Here is an 18330-nt window from a genome sequence, read left to right on the forward strand (position 1 = left end):
ATTTAGTACCATGAACACACTGTAAAATTCACAACAGTTGCCAATACTGTACTGTGAAGAAACTCCTCTTTCAGCAGAGGATGGAATGATGTGAAGGGTATCATTGATATGGCAGGGCTATGAAGCTGGTGAAGGGTCTAGAACACAAGTCCTATGGGGAGCAGCTGAGGGAACTGGGGTTGTTATTGATCTTATTGCTCTCTACAACATCCTGAAAGGATGCAGATAACTAGTGATAGTACAAGAGGGAACGACCTCAAGTTGCACCAGGGGAGGTTTAGGTAGGAAATTAGGAGACATTGCTTCTCAGAAGGAGTAGCCAGTCGTTAGAACAGGTTGCCCTGGGAGGTGGTGGAGTCACCATCCCTGAGGGTCTTCAAGGAAGGGTTGTACACACTTAGGGACATGGTTTAATGGGTGATACTGGTGGCAGGGGAATGGGAATGGCAGGGGAACCAGATGATCTTGGAGGTCTTTTCCAACCCTAATGATTACATGGTTCTGTGATGTGTGATGGAGTTGTACAGAGCACAGACTGCATACATAACCTTCAATAGCCTTAGAAGAAAGTAAATTTGAAGAGATGAACTGGAATCTGTGCCCTTTAAAATCAAATTATGTTTTCTGTTGTAAGCAAGGGGTAAGAGACTTCTAGAAGGATGTTATGCCCACCTCATTCAGGGGCTAAAGTGAACAGACTTCTAGAGGTCTTGAAGAGGTGAGTTGATATGGGTGGACTTCGCAACTACCTTTCTTTGGCTAAACTACTTAGACACTAGCAGACAAACTCGTCAGAACAGTTTAATTGACTAAGAGGTAAATTGGGAGACTAAATGATGGCCTGAATACCACATGTATGATATTCATATAAAAATAATAAAAATAGTAATAAAAATATTAATAATAATAGCTATTATGTTTACTCTGAAAATTAAGTTCAAGATTTGAGCCAATGATAATTTTACAGATTTTTTTTTTATTTTGTAATTTTGTTGACTTTGATTATTCTTTGATGACCCAAAGAGAAAAGAAAGAGACAAACCTCTATTGCATATGAAGAGATGTAGTAGCATTATTTAAAAGTAAATATCAATAGTTAAGACAAAGCATGCATGTCGTTGCATTAGTAGTTGCGGTAGTTGCAAAATTGCACAAGAATGCATACTTTTCTGGGAAATGCTTTCCCCTTAGACCATCAGCCATGAATTTTTTCTCATTGCTTGTAATCAATTTTTGCTGAAGAGTAAAAGTAAACTCCATTTTAACGTGTCCACTTCTTTTTATTTCCTGACTCTGACTGGCGGAAGAAAAACTGAAATAACACCAAAAAAACTTTTCCTTTTTCTGCTGTCCAGTGAAACCAGAAATACCTACTCAGCAATAAATAGTCTTTTTGTGATAGTCTTTTTGTGATGATTTTATTGAATTAAGCAGGAAATGTGATGCTGAGAGGGACAGATTAGCACTGACCATTTGGGAGCTTAATTATAGTAACCAGCTATGAGAATGTCATCTCAATGGTGAATAACACAGAAGTATTTTAGTGACTGCCTAGACATCATTTGAATGCTTTGACGTGCAGCAAGTACTATGGATTTGGATACTTTTATGTAACTGTTAAATATCAGTAAATGATCATGAAAGGTTTCTTTGAAATGAAAATTAAGGTGTATATAATTGTTTTTAACTAGTTCTGATGTTCTACAAATTCATCGAAGTTTTGGTTCTGTATTAAATAGACAGCTCTGCAGATGTAAGTCAGTGGTTGTTTTTGAAAGTGACTTCAACAGGACAAGAATGGAAGAGATCGCTGCTTGAAATGAAGAATAAAGAAAAGATAAAAAGCCTTATTTAATGTATAAGTAGTGATGTTGACCAGTAATTCAACAATTTTGACTTTTAAAACTAACATCTAAGTTTTGGCTATAGAAATCAGTCTGTGAATATAGACGCATATGTATGTGTGATTTTAAATCTTGGTAAAGCTATGGTAAATATATTCAAATATAAATTTGAAAAATATAAATACATTCAAAATACTACTTTCAATCCCTGTCTTAAACCCTCAGTAAGTTGTAACTAAACTTTGATTTCTGAAAAGTTTGTGTTTTCATGCATGTTGCTACATGTTTTTTTTTGCTGTTATTATTTTGTTTTCTTTTAAAGCTCTCCTTCATCTCGTTGTCTCTTCCAATGTTGATGTGAAAAATTCAGTGACCTTCAGTGGGCCTCTGGAAGACATGTTTGGGTACACAGTTCAACAGTATGAAAACGAGGAAGGAAAATGGTAAGCTGCTTTTCTTGTCTAAGCTGCAAATTACCATATATTCAGTGACTCAGGTTCTATACTGTTTTTTCTAAGTATACGCCATAACTAAGGGTCAGTTTTCTGTCAGGCTTATTTGTATTTCTTAAATTGATGAACAGTCCTAAAGAAATCTCCAAACACTGGGAGACAAAGATTCAAATTTTGATCTACATCAGTTTCCTCAAAGAAATAAATGAGTTCACAAAGTGGGTAAATTAACTGTTTGCTGGAGCTAAGACAGCTTTTTGTATGCCTGAGCCATCTTTTTTCTGTTTCACAAAAAAGAATAATCATGATAGTCATGTTTAGTCGCGATTCATCTTTTCCTTCTATGAATATATCACCAGCAAAATTGCTCCTGCTTTAATAACCGTTTTTTTTTTTCTAAAATTTTCTGTCACTGGTTGCCAGAACTGAGTTTTTGGTGGGACTGGTGGAAAGATAGTATTTAATAATACTGTTCTCCCTCTTCTGTTTTGAAGGTCTAATTGTGTCTTGCAGTTGACATATATTTGTATTTGGGATTTGGAGCCACCTTCTTAACCTGCTATTTCCTTGTTTTTTGTTGTTGTTGTTGTTGTTTTGTTTTGTTTTGTTTTTCTACTGAATTATTAATTGCATTTTGATGTGCTTACTAATATCATTGCCTCTCAGTCTTTTGATAAGCAGCTTATGCATAAGAATGAACATCATGGGTGAATCTCTGGCTGGTGGACTGAAATAGTAATTGAATGGTAAAAGGCTTGGGAAACCTGAGGTCTGTATTGTTGTTTGCTGATTTTTCTGGTTTTCCAAGAACTTCGCCAGTAATTTGACATTCATGATAAGCCCCAGAGATGACTCCTAGCAGTCTGGAACAAAGGGCGTGTGGCCACTTGGCAGCCAGGTCACACTGCTCTGTGCAGTGCCTGAGTGGATCCTCTCTACCAGCACCAGACCTGCTCAATTCTGAGAGTCTGTCCACCACTGCAGCACTCTGTTCTCTATTAGACACAGGAAATGTTCACTAAAATGAAATAGCAGAACCTGCTTTTGCAAATGCTAGTTCTCGACTGTCCAGGTTGCAGGATGTACACTTCTGCACGGGGGTGATGAAAGGATAATAGTGACCTTTGTTGAACTAACCTAGACGTTCCAGAAATGGTATCCATTCTAGGAGCTTGGATTTTGTATAGTAAGCTATATTGCTGTATATGCCCTGAAGCCTTTCAAGTGCAAAAAATGTTATAAGCAAAAGTTAATGTTAAGTGCAAAAAATGTTATCTTTCAGTGGCTGAAGCAAGACAGGAATTTAAACCAGCATGCTATGTCTGAACATCTCTGAAATAAAACTCCAGAGCCACTGCTAAATTTTCAAGTTTCCAAGTTTCCTTCAGCATAACATACAGAGCAGGAAATCTACATAATGGTATTTTAAATATATAAATCTTTGTGGTGTTTTGTCAAGAGCTATAACACTACCTTGATAACACAGACAGATTTTCAGCAACAGATGTCTTGTAAATCTGGCTAAAGTTGTTCTCAAAGATAAAGAGAGTCCCCAAAAATAAAAAAATAAAAACAAAAAATTGTCTTGGCAAACAGACAGGGTAGTCTTTCAAACCACTTATCTCAGTGCATGAGGATCTTCTTTTTTTCTGGGTAAAGAACAGCATGTGGGCATAATCCTGCTAAGTACTGATCACCTCCTCTGGAATGTCAAGCACACTCAGCTTCTTTGTGGTTAAACAGAAGTCAAGGATGCATATAATAGGTTGTGGAGCATGCTTCTAAGTCATGGTGTTCAGAATGCCTTACAGAGTGTAGCTTGAAAGATCAATCAGATCCAGTACGTACTTGGACCATTTTATTTTGCTTTAGAAATTATTAATAAAAAAAAAAAAAATACTGGATCACAATGAGCTGTTTCAGTATGTTTGTTTAGAAACTGGATGGTGTACTGCATTTAAATTCTCCTTTCTGGCTCTTTTTATCTGTAGGCTACATCTTACCTAATATGTCATTCTATACAAATGTCTTCTGCCTGGACTCATTAATTTATGATTAAAGCTAGAAATAGTTTTCTCAATAACTCTTCACAATCATCTAAGTGTCCACAAGCAAATCTTACTGAACTATTACTTCTAATGACAGGATTTCTATTTTCAGTGTGTGCTGTGAATTCTAATTTAATTTGAGTTCTTCCTTGCACATTTAATGGAGTCAGTTACTTGCTGGGTGATGCTGGGTTGTTTAGTGTCACTAATAAGGATGTGAAAACAAAAACAGTGTCTATCTCTTAACAGCATTTTCTGCTGAAAATGGATTTAGGAGTGAATGTTAATTTGTTATGCTTACAAAATATTGTATCAGAATAGAGATTTTCTGGACATGCCTTTTTTGTTCGTTCTTTCTTTTTTTAATTGCTAAGGATAAAAATGTATCTTAAAATGCTGGCTCACATTATTTAAAACTGAATTATTCTACTTCGTGCCTGTGAGCCTCTCCCTCCTTAGCACTTAAAATACTTTATTTTCTAAAATATATTAAAGAGCAAGGTGATATAAATAAAAAAGATATGTCTTTCTGTACTACTTGTAATACATTTTATCCACCAACCAATGCTGCTTATATTTTTCAGTGGATTTTTTTTGTAATGTTTTGTAATGTCTATTGTATAATTTGGTACATAGATATATTTCCTTTCCATATTGTTTATTACAGGGGAGACAGAATAACTGCTTTTTATTGAGTCTGAAAAAGCATAATAGATACTTTTCTTGCTCTCTATCCTCTACTGTTTGTGCAGAACGAGCTGTATCTGTGTTCTGTATCTAAGTTTTATTTGCTGACTTTCAAGCCTTTCTTGAAAGAAGAAATTTCAGATAACATTTCATTTGCAGGGTACTTATTGGTTCTCCATTAGTTGGCCAGCCTGAGAAACGAACAGGAGATGTATACAAATGCCCTGTAGGAAAGGACAACCAGTCGCCTTGCATAAAACTGAATTTACCAGGTATGAAAGAAAATAGAGCTGTCATGCGGGGGTGGCAGCTCTATTGACCTCAAGTAGAGGTCAAATCTTAAAGAGATTTTTAGTTAATAAATATGTGTTAGGATTGGTTTTGTACGGAAAATTGACTTAGGACTCCAGAACTAAGCATGAAGGAGGTTGTATTTGTAACATCAAAAATAATTTTATTTTATCTCTCATTGGTCTTTGGAAAACACACTGATACTCCAGAATAGGCATTTAGCTGTGTTATCAAAGCATTATTATGACTGATACTGATTGATTGTGGTTACTAGTCCTGGCAGAAAGGCTGAGGAGTGTAGATTTGTGGGCTACCTTTTCCAAAGCTCTTGGAAGCCAGTAAGAGCCTTCCTAATGCTTTTAACAAGCACCTAAGTAGTCAGAGCAAAGCTGAAGCACCTTAATAAGGTGTTTAACATTCATTTTTTTTTTTTTTGCTTTTGCTTTTGTCAAGAGAGACTCAATATAGACAGGAAGAGACTGTTAATACGAATTCCACTAAATACACCAGTCACCATGTTTTTTCTTAAATCACTTTCCTTGAAAACCTGAATATCAATAATGTAACAAAAAAGTAGCAAACATAACAGCTGTAATTCATTTATAACAGGACAGAGTAAAAAATGAGTATTTGTCTTCTAATTAACAAAACTGTGTGAACAGTAATCTCTTGCTTTCATTGTACTGTTATTTTTACCTTTTTTCCCAGTTCAAGAAACTATTTGAGACAGCAACCCAGACAAATTTTGCTGGGATAAAAGCCAGTCTCAGAATTTTTTCTTGTTCATTGCAATTGAAGGAGGAGGATCAAGGGTGCTAAAATATTTGATGGAACCAGTGTCAGTCTGTGTTTTATTTTAGAAGCTGGAAGCTCTCTGCTAGCTTATATATACTTTAACATTTTGTTTTCACATTCCCAAATACTTAACATTTCAATCTATTTGTAGCTTCTACTTCAGTTCCTAACGTCATGGAAGTAAAAGAAAACATGACTCTTGGAACAACTTTAGTGACTAACCCAAAGGGCGGCTTTCTGGTAAGAAAGGACTTTTTGACAATTTTAAAAGAACTCTGTATTTTCATTAGGTAACACACCAAACATTTCAACCTTTTTCATTTTTTTAAGGCATGTGGACCACTCTATGCTTATAAGTGTGGGCGTTTGCATTACACAACTGGAGTCTGCTCCAACGTCAGCTCCACTTTTGAAACTGTGGAAGCTATTGCGCCATCTGTGCAAGGTATGCATACCACAGGAATTCTCTCATGTGTCTGAAAATACAAGGTGCCAAACAAGATGAATGTATACACAGAGGCATACCAAAAAGTATGAACTGCTTTCCTTAGCTACCAGCATTACCAAGTTAAGTAAATGTTTTCATTGTCAGTATATAACCTAAATTCTTGCTAATTTTAGAGTTTATCTCAGTATAAACAATCATTACAGGGCTATTTGACATCCAAACACAATTGCTAAAAATAGTTGCTTATGTTTTTTACTTAAGGCCAAAAGACTCTTTTTAAGTAATGACAGCATGTTAAGACCTAATACAAATCCAATTTCGTAGTATAAAAATTGTAAACGTCTGGTCATTTGGAAAATGAAAGAGGAATGAGTAGATATCAAAGAAGACAGAGGTCATTGGTAAATACTTCAGTTATGTGATCTGATGCCATTCTTAAATTTCTACGTACAAGAAAGTGCCTTGCTAATCGAGGGAATACCAAACCACATAAAGTACCATGGAAAAGATGTGGAATGACAGTCTGCATCAAACGTGCAGCCCCACTATAGAGAGATATGCATTTATTACTAATCACAAAAGTTACTAGAACTGCAAATATATATATGATCCTTGTTTGTATCAATTATTATGTGGCCATTTGTGTTGCAGAGTGTAAAACCCAGTTGGACATCGTCATAGTCCTTGATGGGTCCAACAGCATTTATCCATGGGAAAGCGTCACAGCCTTCCTAAATAGTCTTCTGAAAAACATGGATATAGGTCCTCAGCAAACACAGGTGATTTTTTTTTTACAACATTTTATTGTTGTTTAATTTGGGGGGGGGGGGGAGAGAATAAAAGTCTAAGAAATGGAATAAGAGCGTCATCTATGGAGCCCTTCAATTATAAGAACTAATGGAAGTGGAGTACCAGAACAAAGCAGCTGACAATCATAACTTAGTCAGTCTTTGCTGCCATGTAGTGCTGTCAGGACACCTCTCCCTCCCCTCACTCTTCTGGCAACCTGGAGAGACTGAGATTCTAACCAAGAGACAAAAGGTAGGCATGTTAAGTGAGGCAGTTTGAACATTGTCCTTTGTCACCTTCCTTCCACAGACACTTCTTGTGTGCATGAAGGACATTTCTGCTCCTCTAAGGCAGACATATATGGTTGAGAGCGTCTCATTACAAGACTTTTGGAGCAGTGTTCAAAATTTTGCACCTTGGAGCACTAAGCATATAGCTTTAAAACATTTGAAATCATAATTAATGAGTGGCTGTTAAGCTGCATGTTATTAATGGCAAAAGCTATATAATAAATGGAGAGGGCCAAATTCCCAGCTGCTATAAATTAGCGATATAAATCATCAGAATTAATGGAGCTACAACAGATTACCCCAGCTAAGGACCTAACGTGTTTAAGAGTCCACTGAAGAGAGAACGTAAATAGCAATTTGAGCAGAGCACAGGGAAGGGGCAAACACATACACATGAATACATTTTAACACAGAAAGCTATGTTAACAACAAAAGAAACTTCCTTTCACTTCTCCCTCCTCCCAAAATCAAGGATTTTCTAGGATCCTGTATAATATTTGGTGGGCTGCAGGCCAATGCTACAGGTTTTTTCCTACTGCAAGTTATTTCCTAATTCTCAGCTCATGCCTAAAACTCCTCAGACTACCTACACAAAGGAGAGAGTGAGTATGTCCCGTAAAGGGATATATCTGTCTGCAGAGAGTATCCCCATTATTTCCCAAATTGATAGGGTTAACTTTCCTGTTGGCTGTACTGAACACTGGCTGGTAAAATTATTGCTTATAAACTGTCAACTTTAAAATTGCGTCCTTTTATTTTAAACACCCTGCTTTTCCAGATATTGTGTGGAAGAGGGAAAAATACCTTGTTAAATTTAATAGAAAGGGGAAAAAATCTTCCTTGTCCCTATGGTGGTGATACGTACATGGCACAAACATACATGGCACCTTGAGAAAATATTTAAAGCTAAACTTCGTAGTACAGGGCAATGGCTGCAAGGAAATCATTACTGCCTTATGCCCAAAGTGTTTCATAGGAATAGTACACAGGGCAATCAACTACGCAGCACCCTCACCTGTACTCCTCCCAAAGAAATTCTCAATTTTTTTTTTATATTGCCACACCTCTCTTACGCATGGTTTTAGATTCCTGCCTTGTCCTGCACAAGAAGTCCTCTTGCTTGCCTGCACTCCAACAGCCAGCCATCTCCACCTACAAAATTTGTTCTTTAATTTGTTTGGCATAACTACCCTTCTTCTTCTAACACATATACTTATTCACTCAAGAATGTCACCTTTGGCATGTGGTTGCTAAAGAGCAGAAACATTTGAAAGGGAGATAAGAATTGGAAAAGGGAGAGAAAGAATTAAAAACTGGAGATGGAGGGCAAATCTAAATGGAGTTTTCTTGGGACTTATTACCCTTCCTCTACCTCCCGGGAAGGGTATTCCAGCCTTTTCCTTTCCTCCCATCTCCCTTCCTGAGAACCCAGGAATAGCCACAGGTAGTAAAAAGTTTTTGTTTCTTGCACCCATGCTGTCGGGAAGAGGAGAAACAACAGAGCAGGCAGGTTTCTTCCCCCTCCCATTCCTACACAGAATAAAAGAACAATTGTTTACTTTCTGTCCGTTTTAACCATTTTTTTTTCCATTTTAATTTTCTCATCATTTATGAGCGCATTGAAATCAGTGTACTTTCACTGACGTCAGATTGTTTTCCTCTTGCATGGGAAAGGAATGAGGTGATTACAGAATAGCTCCTTAGCCGTTTGGGTGTGACTTGTTCAAAACCATGTTTTGATTAGAGGCTTAGGAGAATTATTCTCCACTCTTGTTTACCCAATCCAAGAACAATGGTCATTAGAGTTGTGGCAAGAAAGAAGAGAAATTCTTCCATTTCCCCTGTTTGGCATATAAAGTGAAAGCCAGAAGATTCAGATGCAAATAACCAAAGTTTAGTATAATATTTTTCAGAAATACTTCCTTCATTTTGTCCCATTCTCTGAAAAACAATGTCATATTGATGGTTAAGCTGCATATCCTGAGGTGGGGATAAAAGATGTATGGGGAAAGTGACAATAGAGAAGTAGAAATGGAAGATGAATGAGATGAGAAAAAATAATACAAGGAAGAAAATATTTCTGTCTGCCCTATTGCACATTTTAATGAAACTGCAAAGGAAGGTTTTTTGTCTGCTTAATATGAGAGTGTGCTTTTTAATTGTTTATATGTGAACAACTTTCTGTGGTAGAAGAATATCAAAAGAGAGAGCAGAATGCATTAGCATGCTCAATTCCAACTTTAAAGCTCTGTTGTAATGGCACTCAGAAATTTTCAGATGTTTTATTTCTACAATGATATATGACATAATCAGCTATAGGTGTTTGGCCTGTACCTTATTATATTTCCAAAGGGACTGTATCAGTGAACTAATAAATCATCCCATGTCATATCTTATTATCAGTTTTATCTCTAGAAGAATGGAAGTGTTTTAGAGGTATAAAAAAAAAAAAGAAGAAAGATACTTGCAGTGCTTTAAAAGTAATTTCTGTCTGAGTCCTTGTGAGTGTGATAGACCAAACAAAATGTAGAAAAATTAATTCAACTTTGGTTTGATTTTGAAATCTTTAGCAAGTTCTCCATATGATAAATGTATTGTTCAAAGATGCCTTCCTAAGGCATTTTCTTTTACCTTAAATAAGACTTAAATCAGAAATGGTTTTGGTTTTACTTTCCTATACAAACCAGTGGTGTAAATCCCAGCATGTCCTTGCTGTGCGCTGCATGGTTTTCCATTTATTTTTATTTTTTAAACATACAGAATAATTTAATAATTGATAGGGAAAGCCAGATTGTGCTTTCCAAATAAGGGGCTGTGTTCATTAATAGAAGAAACTGTAAGTAATTGCCCTCTGAAATGTTTTGTCCCAAAGTAGAACAATCTTTCATTTGCCTGTTCTCTCTTACAACACTTTTTTTCACAGGAACTGGAGACAATTAAAGAATTATTCCCTTGTGTATTATAAAATCCATGGTATGCTAGGGAAGGGAACATTAATTGAGGAATTACAAAGATGTTCAATAGATTATGGTCAGTAATGCTGGGAAAAATGTTGGGTTTGCTGGAGCAGAGCAAAACTATGTTTTTCTATTTAATACTACTGCATTTTCCAGATTGAAATTAAACAAGCAAGTCAAAACATACACCACCTGTAAGCCAGTCTTAGAGTCTTGCTGAAGCTCAGCAGTTGGAACATGTTTATTGTCTCATAAATGGTATATTTGCTCCACATAGGTGTGCCATTTATAGTTATCTGTTAGATTAATAAGCTGCAAAATCTCATACCTTCATGGCTATATATTCATTATATGCTTGATAGCATACAATTCTAATTTTAAAAGGTGAACTTGAATTTATGATTTAGCAGAAGACTGGGACATACTGCTTTGTGGGTTTGGGGAAGTTTTATTACCCTTTGTGAGGTGTGGCTTACCACTGATGCCATGAAATACGTAGAACATGATGACCAGTGTTTTCAAAGCTAGTGCTAAGGAAGGGTCCCACAGAACAACTGTATCCCAAAAGATAACCATATGCCCCCTTTCCTTCCTGATTTACAAGCTATGCTACACAGTGCAGTTTTCCAGACTCAGATGTTCTTCCTATTCACTTCCTGAGAAGGAAATGCTCAAAATGTTTACTTGCTGTGATCATGGACAGTGTTTCCTTTCAAATAGGAAATGAGACCATTCAGTGTCTCAGCTTGTAGTCCTTTTTAAGGAAGAAGACAACACCAAGGTGGGTCTCTAGAATAGCTAAAGATGGGCTTTATTACCCTGATCAAACCTTGGTGCCAATAAAATCCTCAAAACTGGAGTCTGTGAACCCACAGAGGCAAATTCACTGATAATACAAAGTCTCTGCTTTTGATTCTTGTGTGTGGTCGTGGAATAGTTGTGGCACTCTTCTGCAGCTCCAAAAGACCGAGCATGGCGAAGACCTGTCATTTTTCAACAGTTAGCAACAAGCTTTTTAAATGATGAGCACCATCCTCTTCAGATTATGTTGTATGAAAGTGTCAGATAACAAAATAATAATTAGAAATAAATATTTAGCTGCTACCACAAAAAGTGGGACAGAAGAGAGAAAACTGTCATGAATTTAACAGTATTTTCTACAGAGCAGGAACATCACAGCATGTTCCCTCAGAGTGTATCTCTCACAGATAAATGCCACAAAATATTTGCCTTGGAGGGAAAGGGTTAAAAATTTCATCTTCAGTGTTGGATACTGCTGGAGCCACAAGGTTGCTGTGAGTTGTATGTAATACAGTGCATGCCCCAGCCTGTGGTGTAATCCCAGCCCCAAATTAATGCCCTGCTGTCCAGGAGAAGGTGCAACCTCTGGCTGCTCTTGGTGGAGGAGAGCATGCTTCTGAGAGAGAACTAAAATACCGTTAAAGGGTGCAATTTGTCCTAACTTTGAAACTACATAGATTCTTCCAGATTTGATTGTATTTTCAAAAGGTTACTGAAATTAAGTGGTATAGGTTTTCTAACCACATACTATTATACTTATTTTTGTAGAATCACAGAATCATAGAATCACAGAATGGTTTGGGTTGCAAGGGACCTTAAAGATCACCCATTTCCAGCCACCCTGACATGGGCAGGGACACGTCCTGCCAGACAAGGTGGCCCAAAGCCCCATCCAACCTGGCCTTGAGCACCTCCAGGGATGGGCATTGTCCCATAATCTTATGTTGCTAGCTCTTCATAGTGATCGTGATATCAATGTTTAGTTCAAATATTTGTCCAAATATACTCTTCTGCTACAAGTCACCCTTTCGGTTTAAATATAAGTAACGTATTTAAATGAATGCCAGCAAACAAACATTGTGCATAATCTGACAGGCGATGAAAATACCTCAAAAAGCACCTATAAAGCAATTGCAAAGTATGTACTAAGCCACCTCTAAAATAATACGATGGCATAAACATCCCAGAGATCTTATTGATCCTCAGAACCTAAACGCTAGAGTGCTTTTAATAATAGATGAGTGAGGCATAAATATGCCATGTAACACTGCATTATCCTAAATAACACCTATAAATTGCCATGTGTAACATAAAATTGAAATATGCTAATGGAAGATGGTGTGGATTCTTCCCAGTAAATGCTGTCGAGTACCTGACAGAACATTAAAAGTGACAGAAATGAATGAGAGAAATTAATTAGTATTTAAGAATATTGCTCATCTTCTTTTCATTTTGCATTTTGTTTTTGCAGCAGGTTCCCTCAGTCATTTGTGGTTTGGTTTCAATCCCATGTGTTGATTTTTCATACAAAGAATTGCCTGTGTGAGGTCATCTTGAGTCTTTCCATCATCCAAACATTCTAGGAGCCATAATTTTTTGTTGTCCCCTCAGGCACTGGTCAGAGGTATTACTCTGGCCTACCTCCTGCTGGAGAATGGTCATGTCCTGGACCCCCTGACTGTTTTTATCAATATATAGGTACTTAGGTCTTCCTCATGCCCCAGGAGCCTGAATTTGTCAATGCAGGGTTGTTATGCAGGGTTGTTTCTAGGGTAAATAGTCTACTGGTTTTAGGAGCACTGTATTTGGATAAAAATAACAGTTGTGAAACAGTTTCTTATGCTTTAGGGAAATCTTTTTTGAAAAGTTATGACTGATGGTTAGGGTATCGGTCTGCCTTGGCCAAGAGTAGAGCAGAGCTGCAGCTCAGATTACCTCAAGTCAGGAAAAGCTAAGAGTTGAACCTGCTTTTCACTTATTCCAGTATTTTATAAAAACAACTTAAAAACTTCAAGACATTTCACTGAAATTAACTATTTTCTAGCCAGTCTTGCTCAAAAGCTAATAGGTATTTCATATTTGGGGGAAAGGCAGTGTTCAGTTTTTTCCTGGGTTTAGGTACAGATGGGAATTTACATCGCTGCAAGAGAAACAGTCTCTTTCTTTAACAGTGGTTGGTTTTTATTATGAATGGTATGTTTCAGGTTGGAATTGTTCAGTATGGACAGACTGTAGTCCATGAATTTTACCTGAATACTTACTCAACAACAGAAGAAGTGATGGCTGCAGCCCTAAGAATACGCCAGAGAGGTGGCACACAAACTATGACAGCCCTTGGAATAGATACAGCAAGGTACGTTCTCAAAATATTGTCCTGGATAAGGCAGAAACAAATATTAACAGATAATGTAATAGTTCTGATTTTATAAATCAAAAATATGATGTGACTGACATCTGACATCATTTTAGCTAGATGAATGAGATTTAGGAAGAGTTTGGATAAACATACTCCATCCAATTTCTATAGCAGTTGTACATGGCACACTGCAAAGGCATCTGTCTCTTGAGGAAATGGGGAAAGAAAAAAGATGTGGAACAAGGCTGTAGTCCTAAGAAAAGCAGATTTAAAGTCTTTGATACCCACACAAAGCATGTAGGAACTGTTTAGGCAGAGGTGTCAAGGAGATTCTGTTTTTCAAAGGAAACAGGAAAAAATAGAATTTTTTAGTGTTAATTCATCTTTCTTCTGAGGTTAAGATTATTACGCGATTTGAGTCCACATTTATCACAATTCTAGAAATTTCATATCTGAGTTTTTGAAGCTTCTGCTGCATTGGGAAATTAAAAATCAAAGAATCAATGAATCAAATCAGAATAATGAGTGGTTTGGGTTTGAAGGAACCTTAAGGATCATCTAGTTCCAACCACCTGCAATAGGCAGGGACACTTACCACCAGACCATATTGCTCAAAGCTCCATCCAACCTTGCCTTAAACACTTCCAGGGACTGGGCATTGACAACTTCTCTGGGCAGCCTGATCCAGTGCCTTGTCCTACTTGTAGTAGTAGGACAGTGCCTTGTCCTACTACTACATTCACATCCCCATCTTTCTTGTAGACCTCCTTTAGGTACTAGAAGGCCAGTGTAAATTTTTCCCAAATACATTTGTTCTCTGGGCTATACAATTCCAACTCTCTCAGACTGACTTCATAGGAGAAGTGCTTCAGAACTTTAATCATACTCATGGCCCTTCTCTGGACTTGCTCCAACAGCTCCTTGTCCTTCTTCTGTTGGGGGGCCCCAAAGCTGAACACAATGCTCTGCGTGGGGTCTCATGAGAATGAAGTGGTGGTGAATCACTTTGCTCAACCTTCTATCCTTACTGCTCTTGGTGCAGCCCAGGATACAGCTGACTTTCTCAGCTGCAAGTGCATACTGCTGGCTCACATTCACTTTTTTTCCACCAGTACTCCCAAGTCCTTCTCTGCCAGGCTGTTTATAATCCATTCATTGCCCAGCCTGTATTCATGTTTGGGATTGCTACAAACCAGATGCAGGACCTTGCACTTGGTCTTGTTGAACTTCATGAGGTTCTCACAGGCCCACCTCTCAAGCCTGTTGAGGTCCCTCTGCATGGCATCCCCTCCCTCCAGTTTGTCAGTCACACCACACAGGTTGGTGTTATCAGCAAACTTGCTGAGGGTGCACTCAATCCCACTGTCCATGTCACCAGCAAAGATATCAAGTAATATCATTCCCAATACAGACCCAACGCCTGTATTGGATCTGTTGTATCAGTATTGTTACTTAGAATTACTTCTTTTAAGAGAAAAATAGAATCTGACTCTTTCAGAATAGACAGTAAATGCAAAATCAAACTCCCATATGAACGAAGCAAGTGGTTATCCATTTCCACTCCTAGCCCATCAGACCTGGTTATGACCAGGTCATCAGATCTGAAAGACAAGAAAACAAAATACAATTAGAATAGAAGACATTGAGAGACATTCTGAAAACATACAATGTTGTTCTGGTTCTTCACTTACTCAGATCATTACTGACCAAACAGTAGAAACTACTTGCTCAAATAGGCAAAATTTGCCATTAGTTTGCTGTCCATTTCAAGAAAAGTGTTTCCTCAGAGACAGTTTTGGCACAACAGTTTACCTAAGAGTGGACCTCATAGATATACACAAATATAGTAATGATATGCATTGCTAAACCTTTCATATCTTTTCTCTCTTCTACATTTTTTCCTGGCTTGGCAGCATAACTTTATTCAATAAATGAATGCATTCTCCCTTTCCAAACAACTATCTAATTGAAATGTGCATCATCTTCCTGGTGAACTATTTGATTATCTGAATGAAGCTCTGTGGATACCATGTTAAAGTTAACAAAATTGTTACATCTTCATAAGTTAGATAACTTCTTAGATACAAGTAGAGGCTCGAGGGAGTCTGAATAAGTTCATGAAAGCAGAACCAGTTGAGGATTACCAAATATGCAGAAACCACATGTGGTTCAGAACGTCCCTGGGTACCACAAACCGTTGCACGCTTATATATACGGAAGTATCAGCAATGCTTCCTCAGTTCTTGCAGTCTTCCTACACATCTACTTAAGGCCATTGTCAGAGGTGGATCTTAGCTTTTACCCATGTAGCCAGTATTAGATAGAGTTCTGTGGTATTTCTCTAAAAAGAGGAAGCTTTACTTCCTTCCGTCTTCTCCAGAACCCTAACTCAGCCTCTCCTTTCCTGGTCACATGCAGAACCAAGCCATGCCCAGCCTGCATGAGCAGCTCCCCAGAATGTCAGTGTCCTTTTCCCCACCTACATCTGTGGAATCAAAGGGTCACCCCTACCTACCATCACTCACTTGCAGATGACTTCTGACACATCTGCAATACCCAGTTTTGCTGTAAATGTGTAGAGGTGCTGGTAACTGAATAAATACTTTGACTACTAGAAGTGCTGCTGTAGAGTGGAAATAAATTTTTTTTAGCATGTGGATTTTGGGGGAGGGGTGTTGATTGGTGGGGTTTTGTTTGTTTGTTTTTAAGGTAACAAAACAGTTTTAAATGCTGGGAGTTTATTTGGGTAGAAAAAGAATTCTTCACCATTCAGCATTGTTTTCTTCTGTCACAGACTGAATAGATAACTTTACACAGAATAACAAATGAATACACAGAATAACGAATGAATGCTTGTGAAATTCTTTGGCTGTAAACTGTCATGCAAATTCCAATTGTTGTTGTTTGTATTTGTTCCTGGTTAATATTAATTTCCTTTTCCTACACCCTCATTAATGTAAAGTATTTTAGCTTAGGGTTGACAATGCAGAAATTGTGTGTGCTAAATGCTGACCTTGCCTTTCTCTAAACCCTTTATGCTCCCTTTAGGGAAGAGGCTTTTACTGAGGCTCATGGTGCACGAAGAGGAGTACAAAAAGTAATGGTTATTGTGACTGATGGGGAATCACATGATAACTACAGATTGAAAGAAGTGATTGATAGTTGTGAAGATGAAAACATTCAAAGATTCGCTATTGCTGTAAGTGAAATGTAATGAGAAGTATTACAAATATTACAAATAACACAAAGTATTTATTACAAATAGTACAAATCTTACAGGCACATTTTGTCTTCCAAATGTCTGTTTAAATGTCTGTTTAAAAAGAATCTTATGAAAAAGAATCTTTATGAAAATATACTAATTTCATAGATAAAAAAGAAAAACTGAAAAAAAAATGTTTTTTGATATTAAAGCACATCAGAAAGCAATGTATCTTGAGAGTTTTTTGTGAAAATAAAGGATAGAAAGAATTTGAGGAGCGGTATAAAATGTAATCTTTGTAGTTAAGAGGAACAGTGAACAGAGTGGATTAATTCAAATCTGAGCAATTTCTGCAGACACGTCATCCACTTTAAAAGAGAAAAAAACAGTAAATGAGTAAATTATAAATGAATCATGGTGTATTATGGCTGTTCTGTGTGCTGGGATACTAAAGTTGTCATTTTCATATTGAGCAAACTTAGTAGCTGAATGGGAGTATGAACATCATGGAGGTTATCTCATCCACAGTGACAAGAAAAAATTAATGGTGCATTTGGTGTAAACTATTGTATTTGTACATTGTATACTGGAATAATCTAGTTTTTCTTACTAATATTTAAGGTACATTGGATTGTTTCTTCTCTGTCCCTATCTCTCTTTGTTTTCTAACAAGATCAGCCTATCTTAAAATACCCTCAGGTTTTGAATACAGTTCAATTTCCAGTTCCAAAACTGAATGCAGTAGTATGTTTTTCATTTTCCCTTCATACCTGAAACAATATCTTCCAGAAGTATTGTTACCAGATGATGAAAAAGCTTGCTACTTGCTTAAGTATCACTACAATGAAGTATAGAACCAAGAATTTTTAAAGAAAAACGTTGTCTTTAAAGAAAGTTAGCAAACTGAAGTTGAATCACAAATCAGCAACATTTTCAGTGGTTTCCTTGGTTTCCCTCATAAAGATGGAGAGCATTAAAGAAAAAGTTCTTGCTGAATCTTCCATATTTTTAGCAGTAAAATATTTGCCTAGAACCAAATTTGAATTGCTTTCATGTCCAGCAGTACTAGAACCTGGAAATTTGGTTTTGGTTCCCCTCTCAAAGCAAATAAGCAAGCAGAATGTTTTTTTCCCTTGAAAAATAAACGTTGGTCTGGAAATTGGAAAAATGTGTTTCCTCATTTTAAGGCATTCTGAGTTTTTAGAGTAGTAATATTAAAACTGTGGACTGAAGTCTTGTACCATGATACTGAATGCAAGTGCTGGTGCTGTGTGCATTTACAGGGCAAATTTCCACATAACAAAAAAATATTCTATACCTAAATTAGCATGTCATTAATTACTCATATACTATGTTATGAGGAGAACTAG

The 18330-nt window shown here is 37.0% G+C and overlaps 1 protein-coding gene across 1 annotated transcript in view; it reads left to right on the top strand.

Moving 5' to 3' along the window:
- ITGA1 (integrin subunit alpha 1) overlaps positions 1 to 18330 on the top strand; it is a 79261-nt gene that overhangs the window by 26356 nt on the left and 34575 nt on the right. Inside the window, exons 2-8 of the mRNA XM_084504695.1 lie at positions 2167 to 2287; positions 5191 to 5303; positions 6269 to 6357; positions 6448 to 6562; positions 7217 to 7344; positions 13607 to 13755; positions 16807 to 16957. Coding sequence (XP_084360821.1) covers positions 2167 to 2287; positions 5191 to 5303; positions 6269 to 6357; positions 6448 to 6562; positions 7217 to 7344; positions 13607 to 13755; positions 16807 to 16957 — 866 coding nt within the window. The remainder of the gene's footprint in view (positions 1 to 2166; positions 2288 to 5190; positions 5304 to 6268; positions 6358 to 6447; positions 6563 to 7216; positions 7345 to 13606; positions 13756 to 16806; positions 16958 to 18330) is intronic.

This window comes from Aythya ferina (assembly GCF_964211825.1).
Source record: "Aythya ferina genome assembly, chromosome: Z".
NCBI lineage: Eukaryota > Metazoa > Chordata > Aves > Anseriformes > Anatidae > Aythya > Aythya ferina.